Genomic DNA, 16,663 nt, shown 5'->3' with positions numbered 1-16,663 from the left:
TGGAACACAGCATACATGCAATTTCCCCTCGATAAATACAAGTTAGAAAAAGACAGCCAGGAACAGATGAGCAGAATGACTGATGAGCTGAGGAAAGACAAGAAAAGACTCATAGACTTGGATTGGATGAACAAGCGATGATTGTGTAACATTTGGTTTTATTGGTTGTCTCCTTAAAATTGTTTCTTTTTGGGTGCAAGCCTTCAGATTTTCTGTTTCCTAACACAGATGACACGTGTGACTCATTAATTACCAGTAGGTGGCATGGCAACACAATTAAACTCCCCTTTCAAGTTTATGAAACACACTTCCCTGGAAATACAACAGAAAAATCTGAACAGAAACAGAAAAGATTGCATCAGACTGAGTTTTGGACCTAAAACTAAGGCGACTCTCAGGCTTCTGTCTGACAGCTGACAACCAATCAACAACCAACTCACTTAAAAGTGAGGGGAAGCTGCTTAATACACTAAGTGTATCTATTTTCTGGATCATCTCAGGCAACTAAAAGCCTGCTGTCAGCCCATCCCAGAGTAGGCCTATCTCATGCCCCCCTGCCGAACTCATGCACCCCACTGCCTTGATTCTGCATAACAACATTTCAGACCACTGAAACAGGAGCAGCGTCTCATCTTACAGCAGGAACAGGCTGTTTTGACCCCTGTGGGTCCCTTGTCAGAGTTGTGAGTGACCAGCATGGGCCATCTATACTTCGCCAAGGGTGTCGCAGTGTCATGTTGCAAGGAAATGGCATATTACTGCTGCCAATCAAGTCGCCACCGCAGTAACTTGAGCAGCTGTCAGGACTTTATCCTGAACATGTCAGGACAGCGGCGCTTTAGCTTTGATGCTTATCTGGATCGTATAAATCACATGCTGATAGGTTTGGCTGTTTCTTTCCACTGCTATCACCTTCTTCAATCTGCATGGTACAAGACTAAATCCATAAGCAAGGAAATACGCAAACTATAGCGTTGAGATGAGGGTGCATTTACTCCATCGCATGAGTGATGAGAGCTGCGACCTGCTTGCTATCTGCCGTCTGAGGGGTGAAAATTTAGCTGCTCACAGTCATCAATCATCTGGTTCTTTCACAGGAAAAATAGCAGTTGGCACAAACCCACTCAGCATCAAAGTCAGGCTGACATCCACACTGACAAAAGCTTATAATTTTCCCATGCAAGTTAGAGTCATTTTTAGAACAGGTAGACAAAATAGTATGACAAATAGTAGGCCATATTTTTCAATTCCTGTTTTTGTGGTTTAACAAAATCACATTTGGAAGATACTGCCTTGGAAAGTTCAAAGTTTCCAGAAAGCAGCCAGGGACCAATGCATCATGTTTGTTAGGACAGAAATCGTCTTTTTCTAACTTGTGAGCATTTGAAGAGTTCTGGATTGTATTGCTCTTTGGAAAATTTCAGCAAGCGGAAAGGAACAGTGCAGCTTGTGAGGTGATGTGTTGAATCAGAATGACAGATGATTGTCTTGAGATGGATTCTGCAAATAGAAAAAGTAAAAAAAAAAAATTCTCTGAGAATTGTGGAATCAATAATATATACTCATTCTTTTCAATTATTTTGATACTCATCAATCTTAAAATTAGTGATTGACCACTTGGCGAATGTAACCGTCACGTCTTCTGACTGTATTTTCACTAAAATCTGTTCCATCACATGTGTTTGATGAAGGACTACTAGCAGTACATTCCTGTGTCCAACTGAAGAGGCAAAAAACTAAAACAGTTACAGATTTTCCTGTTTGGGCTGCCCTTCTGACGAAAATCTGAAAAGAGAAACAGATCCACAGAAATGAAGACAACAGAATTTACACCTTCAGTGTAATTTATTTATCAAAATATGACCTCCCCTTTAACTGGATATCACCATCAGGTGTTCCACTAGAGTATTTTACAAAAAAATATCACATCTCGATATTCATTATTTGCTGTACAAATTTAAAAAAAAAAAAAAAAAAAACATTAAGAGATGTGATTTTAACATTCATTCTCAAAAAGAAAAATGGTACAACACAACATATTCAACAATTGTTATGTGGCTTTCTGAAGATCTTTGTATAGCGTTGTAAAAGGAAGAAAGAAACGTGAAAGCCAGGTGCTCAGTACAAAATAAATACAAATTAATTTTCAGTAGGAAAAAAATGTAAAGAAAAACAAATGTCAAACCATGAGGCTGGAAAAAAAAAAAAAGAAGATAAATGTGTACGCTGTGTCAAGCTGACATGCATCTCTTGTGGGCGACTGTGAAAGTGACTGCGCTCAGACTTCCACACAGCACTTCGCTACACGGCTGAAGTTATTGCCATCCCTGTCACATCGCCTTTTTCTGCACTGAATCATTACTCGCAGCGTGAACCCCAGGCATCCAGGACCTTTTACAAAGCATCCCACTGCGATTCTGCCCGGCCTGCAGCGCTACGTCTGAGCAGTCCTGTCCGTTTTTCACTGGGGATAGTATCCAAGCAATGTGCGGACATGCAGGAGGCACATCGACCCTCTGACCTCTTGGAATAGACTTCAGCAAGGTTAGGACCATCAGCTCTAATGGATAACACTGGGAGGTGTGAAGATGCTCCCAAATCCAGGACTCGAGCTACTACATTAGTTCCAATTGAATCCACTGTCTTTGGAGAGAAGCAGCAGCAAGTTGAAATGTATTTAAGAAACTTAAATATAGAAGTAGATGGTGTGTGTATCACTGATAGCCCAGAGCAGAGGCAGAACCCAGTCTTTGACTGTAGAGAGCATAGTGAGGATAGTATGGAGCTGTGGCGGGCAGAGAGTGCAGCGGGATGGAGGCTGGTCCCGGGGGCAGATGGACCTTGCTATAGGGGTGGTAGCGAGCTAAACCCAGGCTCGGGGGAGCCCTAAGAGAGAAGGAGCTGGGCATGGAGCCTGGACTGCTCTGGTGGGGCAGGTGTAGGTGACAGGAGGCTGGCCCAGAGGAGGAAACCGTGGGGCAGGCGGAGAGCAACTTGGCGTCCATTCCTCCAGGCAGGGCCGTGTGCGTGCGAAGGTGAGCCAAGAGCTCATCTGAGGTGGCAAACCGTTTGTCACACGGCCCCCCAGCTGAGACCCAGTTACACGCATGAGGCAGGGGGTCGTTGGGAAGCATGAAGCCGTACGTGTAGAGGGGGTGGGAGAGGGAAGAGGTCACACTGGATGACAGAGAGCTGGGATGGAGTGAGGCGAGGGGGTGGGAGGGATACACCAATGGGAAGCTAGATTTGAGGGTGGAGGAAGGGTCATGGATACAGGAACTGCAGTTGCTTCCACCAAGGTGGGATATGTTGGGGTAGCTTAAACAGTACGGGTCCCGACACAAACCTTGCATGAAGGAGGGAGGGGAGGCGCCGGTGAGTGGGCTGGAGCTAGGGTGCTTCCCTGGAACTCCCAAGCTTCCAACACCGAGGGTTGACTTGGTATGATCCAGTCCTGGTACAAACTGGGACGGGTAGCCCGCATAGGCCCCCACTACAGATCCATGGTACCCCATTGTAGAGGAGGGCAGGGTGAAGAGGGATTGGTTTGTCTTGTAAGGAGAGATGGGTGTTATGTGCCCAGGGCCAAGGCTAGGCTGGCTGGGCTGGGACTCTCCCTTCCCCCCCTCATGGTTGGAGCCACTTTCAGAGCTGCCATTACTGCAGTTTGTGCTGGCTCGAGCATGACAGGAGTTTGCAAGGTGTGGACTGTCCAAGTTTGCCTTGTTTACTTCAGCATCTTTTTTGACATGGCTGCTATTGCTGTGGACGCTGCTTGTGCTGGTGGGACTGCCCTGCTCATGTGTGGTTTCTCCATTTGGAGTGTGAGAGTGAGATGTCTGCTGTCCACCGGGAGACTGGCTCTGTTTGTGAGGCTGCTGCAGTGGCTGCTGTGTGTGTCCCGGTGGGGTGCCGCTGCCTGCGCTAGAGATGGGTGAGACGGCGTGGGGTGGAAATGACTGCTGGCTGTTAGTCGAATTCCCATTAGTGCTAATGTTGTTGCTGGGTACCCTGAACCCGGCTTTATCGCTGCTGCCGGTGGAGCTGCTGCTGCTGGTGACCCCGTCTCTGCGACACTCTCCACCCCCTTTGTTGTAGGGCTTGAAGCTCGACTTGTCCTCCAGGGAGGGGCGGTGTTCCCCAAGCTTCAGGCTCGAGATGGACGATCGGCTGCTCGACTCCTTGTCCCCTTGGCTGCTGGAGGACACTGAGCCGAGTTTCGAGGAGGACGGAGGGTCTGGTTTACCAATCTGAGAGCAGGTCTGCGCCAGCAGGGCCAGTGGACTCTTTTTGGCATCCAGCTACAACAAAATATAGATTGATTTAGCACTGTGATTTTCCATTGTAGTCCTCTATGGATATCAACAGGCTTTTAAACTTTCAGAAAATGTGAAAAGGTAGCACATTCCAAATTTTCAAGTCAAGGAGGACAAAATGCTCACATTTCACCTGTTCATTTGGCTCAGATCACACTAGAAAAACATGTTTCAGCACAGAGCCTTCACCAGAGCATTTGAGGTTTACAGGTTCAATGAGGCAAAATATAAAAGGGCAGAGTCTGCCTCGTATATTTCAATATATGTGGGATGTGCTATCTTTTCAAGTTTTTTGAATATATCCATTGGATTTTGGTTTCAGCCCTCCACTGTGAATCATATTGTTGAGGTGCAGCCTTCCCTTCCTACAGGCTTAGAAACTTTATCTTTACATTAACAAGTCAGTAGGCTGTCATTGCTTAAGTAGGCAAAGTGGTTGCTTTAATTACAAAAACTGCAAGCAAGCAAGAACATGTGTAATTTGTATGATACTGACGCACATTTTCTCTCACTGTCTGCATTGTTAATAAACTGCACACTTCTTCACAGGCAAGATATGAGCATAGTGAAGCTGGATTATTATATCCTTGTGTATGGTGACTTATTAAAAAGTGAGAGAAGCAGCGAAGTTGAGCACTCTCAGCTTTTATTTGCTGTCTCACGCAAACGGAAAGCACATTTTACTATTTGGCTCCCCTGCAACACTTCATGACACGTCGAAGTAAAGATGATTTTTTTTTTGCGGCCATTACTGACATGACAGCAGTCAAAGGGGCCATTTAGGTTTCCACGTGTTGCTGTGAAAACGTGAATAATGCAAAATAAGTTGGTACATTAAAAAAAAAAAAAAAAAAAAAACTAAGGGTGTTTTTTTTTTTTTTTTTTTTTGAGGGGAAAATACATACCTCAATGCTGACCGGGGCGGACGTCAGAGGCTGTAAGTACTCCGGGTGCAGCAAGTGGCTTGTGTGCGCAGTCAACATCTTGATAACGCGGATGGGAAGACGTTTTGCCTGCCGGATGGGGTCCAGAGGGGTCAACAAAGACACCACAGCACCGGGACGAGAGTTTTTACCGTCGCTGGTGTCCGTACGCTGGGTCCGCTTGTTAAGTTGATGCGTAAAGACTGGCTCTGAGGGAGTATCTTTCATTGGACAGGGGGCGCAGAGATGTGGGATATGCTACTTTAGTCCAAAACGGCCCATAAAGGGTTATGCCCTTGACGTTTATATGCTGTTGTAATCCATGCACACACAGGTAATGCAGCTGGACGCCCTGACAAGTCCCACAGGATGAAGTGCATTCCTCTTCCCGTTAGTCCGCTGCGTTACAGCGACTGAAGCATCCCTTCATTACTTTTAGCTCCCAGTTTTATTTCCAGTATCGCTGCGCGGAAGAGGTCGGAAAAAAATGGCCACAGTGCCCTTTAATAGAGACACAAAAAAAAAAAATCCAATCCACCAGTGTACTTTCTAGGCTCCAAGTCGTCGTCCCTTTTTCACGGCTGCGCCTCCGGTCTGGACTCGCTGTGTCTGAGAGCACAACAGAGAGGCTTGGAAGTGAAGCAGCCGCCGTCCAGTGGTGGGTGGCCGCATTACTAATGAGAGGGGCCGGTGCTCTGTGCATAAGGGCGGAGCAACGCCGTCCTTAACGCGGAGTGTCTGCTGAAGGTGCCCCAGTGCCCCTCTGCACTCACTGCGTTAAAGCAGCCAGGCAGAGGTAAATAAAGAGGGGGTGAATTATAGTGTCAGTATACCACGGCTTATTAGGGCCATTGTAGGGGGGAATTATGGAGCAGTAGGAGGGGGATAATAGTCCAAGAAAAAATTAAAATCGTAAATTAAGGGGGAAAAAAATCACAAATTTCCAAGAAAAAAAAATTTAAAATAGTTTTTCTGATCTTTTTTTGTTTTTTGTTTTTTGGCCAAGGAACCGCATGGCTCCACTTTGCAAGGTTGGATCCGCCACACACTGGAGATGCTGCTTTCCCTGTATCCTGCAGTGGATCACCTCATCAAATTCTACTTTGCAATTAGATTTAGTTACAAGGAAATCCTGGTGATTTTTGCCCAGAATCACAATATTATTTTCCTCCGAATGAGCCCAAGTCACGGCAATGTCTCCTCAAAGTCCAGATGCTGACGATGACATTGTAACTAGGAGCTTAAGTCACTGATATTTCCTGCTTACTAAACCCGATAGTGTAAGAAAAAGTATTTTCCAGAGTTTTTATTCCCATAAATTTGTGACTTTATAATCTCAGAATTTTCAAGTCATCAAGTGGCATCATATTGTTATGATTAATGTTTAATGTCAGAGTGAAAGAAGGGGCAACATTCTTGAAACAGTAAGTGGTTATACTAAACTAAGGTGGGGGCTTCTCTCCACTGCCTACCATAAAAGTGGGAATTAATCAAGGACTCCGTTAGTAAGATGTCTTGCTCAGAAGTGGAAGTAACTAGTTACCTTTACTCATGTCACTGTGGTTGAGTAGCCTTTTTGTGTACTCGTACTTTTTGAGTATTGCTATTTATAAGTAAGTCAGTAATTTGACCTTTTCTTAAGTACATTTTTGCTTGGGTTTTGTACTTCATTACATTTCAAATCATATCATTACAGAGAACAAATGATCAATGACAATGAACGGTCCATCTGCAAAGATGAGAGGAGGAATCTGCTTCTACTTTGTTGGTTCTACTTTTGTCATTTCCAAATTACCAATAAAAGCTGTACATTTGTCGGTTGAGTCTACAGGGTCCTCACTGCAATCAACCCTCGACAATTTTGCAGAATGCACCTTTAAGAAAATGTATTTTGAAGCATGTTCTCTCATTTTCTTATAACTACATGAAAAAAAATCACACTTAACACAGTTACTATTTTGAAAAAGGAACTCCGTAACTCTTAACCCTAGTACATTTGATATGAGCTACTTTTTACTTTTACTTAAGTAGATTTTTACAGCAGCACTTTTACTTCAGTAAAGCAAAGTTACAGGACTTCTACTTTAGTTGAAAACTGTAATACTCTTCCCATCACTGGTCATGCCCTTTGTAGCCTGCTTGCCCTGAAAATCCCATTTTCAGGGATTTCAAGGGATTTCCATTTCAAGGGCAAAAACGTACCCACCTGTATCTGACAGCATGGTTATATTCCTTAATGTAGGTATTATTTATTGAAAGTTGTGTCTGAAAGTCATTTGGGGTTGCCGGCATCTGAGGTCAAGTTAAGAAACTGAACTCCATCATGCTGGGATTGTGTTCCAGTTGCTGGGCAGATTCAGCTGCTAAATATTTTGCCACCAATGTCTTCAAGTGAGCTGAGATTGTTGGTGCATGCGGTCACAGCTTACGCGATCAGCATTGTTCAGCTGGCTGGAAAAGGACGAGCCGGCTGTTCCAGCAACAACACTGTATTGATCGCTTCACGGAGAAGGATATTATGGTTGGGTTGCTGTGTGCAAGCCCCTTATTATAACTTAAAATGCACTTCTCCAAGTGAAATGGTGCAAACAACAAAGTCAGAGCTCGACTGAGCTGTAGTAAAAAAGTTACATGGTCAAATGAGTCATCCTTTAGTCCATGTGGCACACACCAAAATAGGTTTATAAGCCCAAATTCATGTTTTTCATGTTTTGGAAGTTTTGTTGTTGTATGCGGTGCATTTTATTGATGCGTTATGGTCCGCTGGACCTTCTACAGGACAAGGTGAATGCAAAGCCTTTCAGCATGTCCACAGTCATCCACTGTGATGAAGGTTTTTATCCTGAAAGGAGTGGAATCTTCCAGAATGGCAGTGCCTCCACCCACGTGGTGTGAGTGGTCACTAACTTCACCAGTGACCATGAAAATGACATAACCTCTATAATGCAGAGGAGCTCATGCGAAACACAAAGTCACTGTTGACGTTACTTGTAGCTGTGACTCATTATTGTGATTGTTTTGTAGCTAGTGATTCTCTTAATCAGATTATTACTAGCGGTTCAAGTGTATAGGGCTGAAATCTTGTTCCTTCCTCTTCTTCATTTTCTTCTTCCTCTTCATTAAAATGATATGCACCTCAAAAACCAGAAACCACCACATCTGGTGGATATATTTCAAATCTCTCCTACAACTAAAAAGCCATACTGATGGGCCAGATGATGACACTACTATAAGGACCTTTACATTTTGACTAATAACCCCTTTTTATCAATAAAGTCTAGACCCATTTTCATTCAGGCTGAATCTATTGCACATACAGGTTTTCATTTCTGCTGTGACAATTTTGCTGCAATCTTCAATTTATGCAAAAACTGACATTATTTCTCCTGCGAAGGTGATAGAATCTGAACACAGTTTTCCACGCAGCATAAATAGGCCAGTAGATTACGGCTATTACACAGAATTTTTGAAAGTCCTCTTTGACCCTGGTGTACAAATTAATTTCACAGTGAAGATGTACAAACAGGAAATGAGGCATAATTCCAAAATACAAACTTGGGATTGGCCCTCAAGGGTGACAAACCACATTTGGTCAATGGCTCCTTTAACACCACTTTCAGGCCAATCTTGCAACTTTTTTTTTTTTTTTTTTTTTAAAGCTTCTAATATCACTAAATATTAAAGGACCACACCTGTGATTTTGAATGTTTGAATGTTTTATCAGATATGTGAAGGAAACACATTTTGTAGATATTACACTAAACATGGTATGACCCTTTAATATTGGTAACCATTTGGCTGTGACACATAAAAGAGGTTGAAATTGTGCAAATTGGTGAAATTGTGCAAATAAGAGGAGAAAATTTCTTACGGGCTCATGCCAAACCTTCACATACCTTCATGCTGCTGGACCCAAACTGCATCAGATTACATATGGTGAACGGTGAAGTGCACAGCTATTAAGAAAACAAGGAAATAAGATTTAGATGTTCAGATTTAGACAATAAAAATGGTTCTTGGGCATAGACTATGTCACACATGCTTGCATCAGTCATGAAACCTTAATAAAACCCTTTAATAAAATGGGCAAAATCAAAAGTCATTACGGAAATCATGGCTGTCTATTCCAAATAGTTATATATCTCAAAAATAAATGGTGTGAGGCTAAATGAAAACAGGCAAAAATAGAAAAATAGCAACCTGCAGTTCGCTCAGCTGGTGCATGAAACTGCATATTCAGAGCTGTACTTTTACTTTTTACCCGAGTATTGTCAAGCATTTTACTTCCCTGTATTTTCAGTTTATACTTTTGTTACAACTAGTCTGTTATCTACGGTGTATTTTGGCTGCACAAATTAAAGTCAGACAAATTTAACACCAATTCCTCCCCTCCCCGGAGCGCTTCTTAAAAGTCACAAACACCTCTGGCGACACTTTTGCTTGTTAATCCTAAAACTTTGCTGTTTGTTGGTTTAATCGACTGATCCTGTTTTGGAAGTTTAAGCAGGGCCCTTAGTCCAACAGCTTGTTGAGTAAACACAGCATGGAGCTTCTGTCTCCTTTTCTCTTTACTTTTTGCGTTTGGCCAGACCTCCTGATCCTTTGTTTTATTTGAGAAAGTTGTCTTTGTTTTGTTAAGTAAATTTGCCTGTTTTTTTGTTTTTTTTTTGCTTTGTGTTTACGTATGTATTTGTATTTGCAGCACAATTTGACTTGTTTTTTGGTGTGGTGTGATGTGGCTGACATTGCACAGGAACAATAGTAAGCCACACAAAATATACCTCTCAACACCCAAAGAAATATATATCTTCAGAAAAATTCAACACAGCAAACAACAGAAAAAATAAAGCAGCTCAATACAAAGAATATACCCTATAGAGTCATAAAAAATAAAATATAGCTTATTAAAGTATTCTAAAATCTATATAATATGTATAGACCTTTCACCTTTGAATCTTTGCATAGACGATATGATATGTATAATGAAATAAATATGCAAAGTATCTATAGAATAGAATATGTATATATAGAATAGATGTATAGCCATAAAGTATAATTTTAAGTATAATTTGCATGTGGTAGTCCCTGATGCCCAGTACTGGCATATAGAGTTATTGTTATTATTGTTATCATCATTATTGTTATTGTTACTTTCACCTCATATCACCTCAAGTCTAGTTATTTTTTCTTTGTCTAAAGTTAAATTATGATATTTTCTTCTCAGGTAAAGTGTAAACAGTGCTCTATGCTGTGTAAGGACTCTGTTTCGACTTTTGGAGGACATTATGAAGATTTCAGATTCAAATTCATGTTGGTCTGGAAATAATTAGCCTTCAGAAAAAAAAAAAAAAAAATCAAGAACCTAAAGCAAAGCATACCATATACCTGCACAACATCTTAAACCTGCTGTAATGTCCTAAACATTTTGGCAGCTCTCATTAGAAAAGGCAGATCATCAAGCTTCAACTGTCACATGTCTCTTTTTTTTTTCAAGTAATAGTTTGTTTTCAATTTCGCCAGGTGGAAATTGACATGATTTGTCTCTGGGTTTTGCTTGTCAGCATATGTGAGCACAATAAATCAATAAAGTCTACAGAACGTGTCACACTGAAGTTCATTCTCTTTTATTCTTTTATGCCATTTTTATAACCAGAGAAGAAAAATGTGATAAAGACAGATCGACTCCATATTAATGGTTCTATAAATCTGGAATGTTAATAACTTTATTGCATTACCGCCTGCTGACTGACTTTGCAATGAGCTAATTTTGTTAACCTAATTATACAATGAATTGGTTAAAGTACTTAAAAATTACGGCTGACAAGAACTATTAGAGGGAGCCCGAAATAGTCGGAGTCTGAGGGGCTTTGATTCGCTGGATCCCTAGCAGCCTCAATTGAGTGCGAAATCAGTCCTAATCCCTTATAACCTGTGGGCAAAAGGCTGCATAATGTGAATAAGCTGATGAATATTTGTACATCTCTTGCAGTGTCCTCCTTAATCTTCAAGAGCTATGGCTCAAATGGAATTAGAAAAGAAAGGGTAATAAATTAATGCTCTTGCAATAGCACAGTTTATTCATAGCATCAAAAACAACATGCCGGTTTATTTGAACGTTTCAAAAGCAGTCACTTCAACAAACTAACACCAGCATTGAGTGAGTGTTTCAAAAAACCAGCTCATTAAGACACAGAGTCACAGTCCACACCACTGCATTACAGCTGTGCTGACGGGACAAAACATAAGCTGTGTTGTTACTGATAAAGTTATTGAATAATGTTCTGGCAAAAGCCGGCAACAACCGAAGAGGTAAGGCTCAACTCTTTCCCAAAACCAACATTTTCTGTTTTGTAAGTTGAATCAAAATCAAGAGCCACAAGGTTGTTTTCACAATTATCTCTTCATTTTCTTTTGAAAGCAAAAGCCATGCATCAGTTCTTCTGAAACTTCTTCTTCTTCTGCCAAGGCGTGACATCAGCTGATCATTTACAGCTGTTGCCATGGCGAGGTGAACCACACGGAAACACTCTGATTTGGCGTGAACCGTGAATGGCCCATGCCGGTTCTACTCATTCGATTTCTATGACACAAACACTTGCCTTATGAAAATTTGGCCTGTTGCTGTTTGGCATACCTGTCCTGCAGATGAAGTTGGCTCATTAAATCAGTTATCTACTGGGCTTTGACTTGTGCTTGAAACATGGCGTCGGGGTGCGGAAAATGTGGAGTGTGTGACAGTTTTTGCAGGTGAATTAAAAGCAGACATTTTTAATATCCTATGTGACACTCATGTTGGTGTTTAATGTAACCACAGAGCAAACGCTGCCTGCATATTCCCTCATTTCTTGATATATGTTTCAAAAATCTGCTGGTGAGGAAGATTCATGCAGATCTGTTCAGATATATTACCGCAGTCAGTTTCACTCAGGCCCTTATGTTTCAAATACATGCTCACTTTCATTGAAAAAATTAACTGTATTGAAGAACACACAGTTAGAACTTAAATTACAACAAACTCAGAATGTAAAGCATTTAGCTCCTCTGCTTTACTGGACCACATGTGAATAATTTGAATAATCTGCTCCTCTATTTTGCGCCTTACAACTGACACCCCTCAATATACATATTAATTAGGTTAAAAATGCTAAATCTGTGCTGTAGCTCTGTCATGTAAATTCTTATGTGTGGGGTTTAGATGCGTATCTTATGTTTGAGGAGCTCCACAGCATTAGGATCTGTGCAAATGTTCAGCAGAGCAACGTCTCCAAGAAACAAGAGAGCCGGTCCAGGAAAAAAAAAAAAAAGGCCAGAGAAGGGAGAGCGGTAACACCACAACTGCAGGCATGCTCTGACAAAAGGTCACACAGGGTAAGACACTGCTGTTATGATCGTTTGAAAAATGCCGCCCAGATGACAAGGCAGTGAATGTAGTCAATAAAACCAAAATAGTTTTGTGTGCAGCAACTTGTAATTGGCAAACACATAATTTGTACTACCAGTCATTATAGTTTTGGTGGAAATTCCTGGTAATTGTGTAGACCTTTAAAGCACCATACCAGAGATGTCGCACGATTAGCCAAATATTTATATAATTCACGTTTCTGCTAATCTTTTCCCAAAGCAAACAGTTGTATTTTAGAATTGGCTGAAATTCATTCCACTTTGATAGGAAAATGAACTTTCAGAGACGCCAAACTTTCCTCACACCAGTATACCATCACCATAATAAAGTCGTCCACATTAGTTTTCCTAAAAGCAGCAGCACTGCTGTGTTTTGATGACTCGAAATCGGGCGGAGTGATACAGTCTGTCCACCAGGGAAAGTAGTCCCGAGGGAAATGTTTGCTTTCCACAGCCTGTTATCAGCTCTGTGGTTTGTGCATGGTGATGACTTTGTTAGCCACAGAGCTAACAAACTGACAAGATGGGTGTTTCAAAAAAAAAAAATGCATGATTTGATTGTGATGTGATGATTGATTCCTCTCTCTGTAGCATCAGATAATCAAATATATTGTTTCTGACATGCAGATGTCATGTTTTCACGACCATGAATATTAACAGGAGGAAGGTCTGTGGGAAGGGCGAGGGAGGACGGAGACAAAAGGAGGGAGGGTCAGAAGAAAACCCAGGCAAGTCAAAGTACAGAGAAAGAGGCCAGATTAAACAATAGGGCTCTTCTCCTCAACTTCGCATGACTTGCCTTGAAGTTGGTCATTACCAGCGGTGGCGGAGCGTCTGTGAGTGAAGTGTTGTTTCCTGTTATTGGTGAATTCGGGACAGGTTTCCTCTCATTCACCCATCTTAAGAACATAATCAAAGCAGCAACACATGGCAAAACAATGGGACCAAATTTAAAAGACGGATCTACACGGGTCCACATGACTCCCATTACGGCGGCGAAGGTGAAGGATCTGACTGGTGGTCTATTCATTTTGCTCTTTGATGTTAAAGGTTGTGGTATTTCACGACCCTGGGAAAGTGGATGGCTAAAGATCCATAGTACATTCAGCATCACACGTGTCCTTCCTTACCCAACGCTCTTTTGTTCTGCAATTTGCGTAACGCTGGAAAAGCTGTTTACGTATCTCCACACATCCACCTATTCTGTCTGGATAAAACATGTGGGCCAGCGCAATTTCCATCTAAATCACTCTGATGTTTGTCAAATAAAGTACACAGTGTACGCTCTGTCCCCCTTTTCTGTCCACCTGTCCAATACTGATCCTAATAAACACCTATGCACCCAAATACTTATTTCACCAGATCCTTTTCCCCACACAAAGATACATAAACCTTGGCAATACCACACGCGTTCAGCCTGTCCTGTACTCAGTGATCCACAGAGATCCTGCTGCCAGAGGACGGCAGCCTGTAATCAGATTGTACTAGGCTGTTCAGTGAAATTTCATCTGACATCAAGCGTGTGTGTGTGTTTTTTTTTTTTTTTCACACCTCTACATTTGGCTTTTTATTCCAAAAAAGCTGTCTGTTGGCTGCTGTTCATTCTGATTTTAAAAAGGTTGGAGCATGAAAAGAAAAAGGTTGCGGGCTTAAATGCTTTTAGGCACTCTATACATTTTGATCACTATTTATTTGGATAGTCAACCTTCCGGCAGGTTTCAAAAAAAGCAGGTGTTTTCCTTGTAGCTGAGGGGGCTGTCAATCAATGCATACCACGGTGTCACCTAACTCTCACTGGCTGATCGATATGAGTGCATAAATTAGTTATACTTGCTGTCCACCTCCACCAGATGTTAGACTACAGCCTATTACATGGTCCAAGGCCCTGAACCCTGTGTCTGTTGCCAGCAAACCACAGCTCATCCATCACATATCTATAGACTGACATACACTCTCAATCTTGTTTTGGTGTAAAAATTACTTTTACATTTCAGGGCAATTGAAAGATCTAGTGGTCCCCTTTTTGACTGGTACAAGGAAATTGATTGTGATTGCATGGCCCTGGAGGCACGAAACAAACCCCTCCATCGCTCCCCTGTAGCCTCCACTCCACACGGCAGCCGGGCAATCGCTTACCATTGATCTCCATGCTGTTAGAAAGACAGATACAACCAACACGCCATGCTTATCACATTTGTCAGCCAGGAGCAGATATCCATCAAGGATTATATGGCGGCATTATCCAAACATTGATTCCCCCGTTTCATACACAGTATACTACAGTATACTGATCCTCAGAGGCAAACCATTCAAGTTAAACGTTCAGCTTTTTTACTGAGTGAAACACAGATCGAGTTCATTTCAGTTCCTCAACATGATCTTGACCACAGTTGTTTGGAGAAGCAACTCAGCTGGGTCAAGCCTTTAACACCGACAGTTAACCCACATTTTTCTCAGTCTGCATTTTCCTCTTGCTGTGAATCAGTGTGAACGAGAAAATGAGCCCGTCCAGCAGAAGATCTTATGTTAATGAAGAAATGCTATGAGATACCAACAACATGAGAGAGTCTGAAAGAGTTTGAACAGGTTGTTAGTCTGGTAGGTGCATCTGTCCAGCTGTACAGAGGCTTTGTCACATGTGCAGAAGTAAAACTGGCGTTCATAATGATCCAAAGACAGCTGTAATCAGTTTTACTCATAGTGGAGTAACTGGATGAAAATGGATCCCAAAACCAGTTTGACGGTCACAACCGGCACTTAGGAATATGATACAGAGATAAGTGCAACAGCCTTGTGGAGGCCATGATCGTGGCACAACTGAACCTGCCTGAAACTAAGCAACACACTTAGAGAATTAGAAACTGATTATCACAACAAGACAGCAATAGAGAAAATACATTTCCAAGAAGAGGGGTGGCAATGAGATGAAATTTCACACCAAGCCAGGTCAAATGAAAAATGTGTTTTTCAGTCTCCACTTTGGCCCTTCATCCACACTGATCCAACATTTTCCACTTGTGAAAACACAGCTTTTTAACAAACACACATGCTCATGCTCGATATGGGACATTAAAGGGACAACTTACTCATAATGAATCATTTTTGTATCAAGTACTCGCTGTGTGCTGCTTTCAATCCCTGATGAACAAGTTTTACTCACAAGCCCTCATGGTCGTACTCGTATTTCCAAGCACCTCCACCCAAGTTGCTCGTCCAGTCAAACAAACACAACTGTGCACGCACACAATTGTGGATGCTCTTCTAAGGCTCTCTCCCAACTTTCTTTCCAAGAGTGTTTGAGTCCAATTTTTACATTACTGATTTATTAGAGCTCACGGTGCAGCAGGAGCAACATTTGAGGGGCAATATTTGAGTCCCTGCCTCTGGAAATCTGACAAGCTCACAACTAATGCTTTATTTTCTTAGATTTTTGCACATTTCCCATTGAATTCAGTCATTTTTGTTGGTAGGAGCAGTTTATATATTAAGTCTGAGGGGGAAAAAAACATGAAACTAAAGTTTTGTGGCTCTGATTTGATTTGCTGTGCAAAGTAATCAAGCATCCAGCCGTAAGGTGTGGAAAAGTAATTGCCCCTGTGTTAACCCAAACCAGATAAAGGGATAATTAGGGTCTGTTGTTTGAAAATTTTGGTTAATTATCGAGGCTGAATTCGACCATCCCTGAATATAAGGAATGCAATGACACTTCCCAGAAAGACAAACAAAATTACCATTTTCTTCTTTGTGTAGCAGCATTGATCAGGTACTGTTGACACCAGAATGTTGAACCTTGTTATTTTATTATTATTTTTGTTTTGTTCTCAAAGTTGGGACAGTTTTCATTAGCATTGTACACACTAATAACTTTTGCCTAGCTAATGATTCATTGTCAATTATTGGCTAAATTGTTGTGGTTAACAGCTGGTGCTTTTTGATGTATTGATGCAAATTTCACAAATTAATCATGGCTAGGCTTTGGTAAATACTGTAAGCATTAATGAAGCAAAAGTGGAAATGTTCTTC

The 16,663-nt window shown here is 41.6% G+C and overlaps 1 protein-coding gene across 1 annotated transcript; it reads right to left on the bottom strand.

Moving 5' to 3' along the window:
* Positions 1-1,859: 1,859 nt before the first annotated feature.
* On the bottom strand, positions 1,860-5,829 carry LOC115368502 (zinc finger protein 703-like). The gene is made up of 2 exons (XM_030064621.1): positions 5,222-5,829; positions 1,860-4,301 (listed from the first exon to the last, which is right to left on the bottom strand). The coding sequence occupies exons 1-2, from the start codon at positions 5,465-5,467 to the stop codon at positions 2,715-2,717; spliced, it is 1,833 nt and encodes a 610-aa protein (XP_029920481.1). The 5' UTR covers positions 5,468-5,829; the 3' UTR covers positions 1,860-2,714.
* Positions 5,830-16,663: the final 10,834 nt, after the last annotated feature.

This window comes from Myripristis murdjan, chromosome 12 (assembly GCF_902150065.1).
Source record: "Myripristis murdjan chromosome 12, fMyrMur1.1, whole genome shotgun sequence".
Taxonomy (NCBI): domain Eukaryota; kingdom Metazoa; phylum Chordata; class Actinopteri; order Holocentriformes; family Holocentridae; genus Myripristis; species Myripristis murdjan.
Note: the sequence above shows the minus strand (reverse complement) of the source record. Positions and strands in the feature narration are given on the sequence as shown.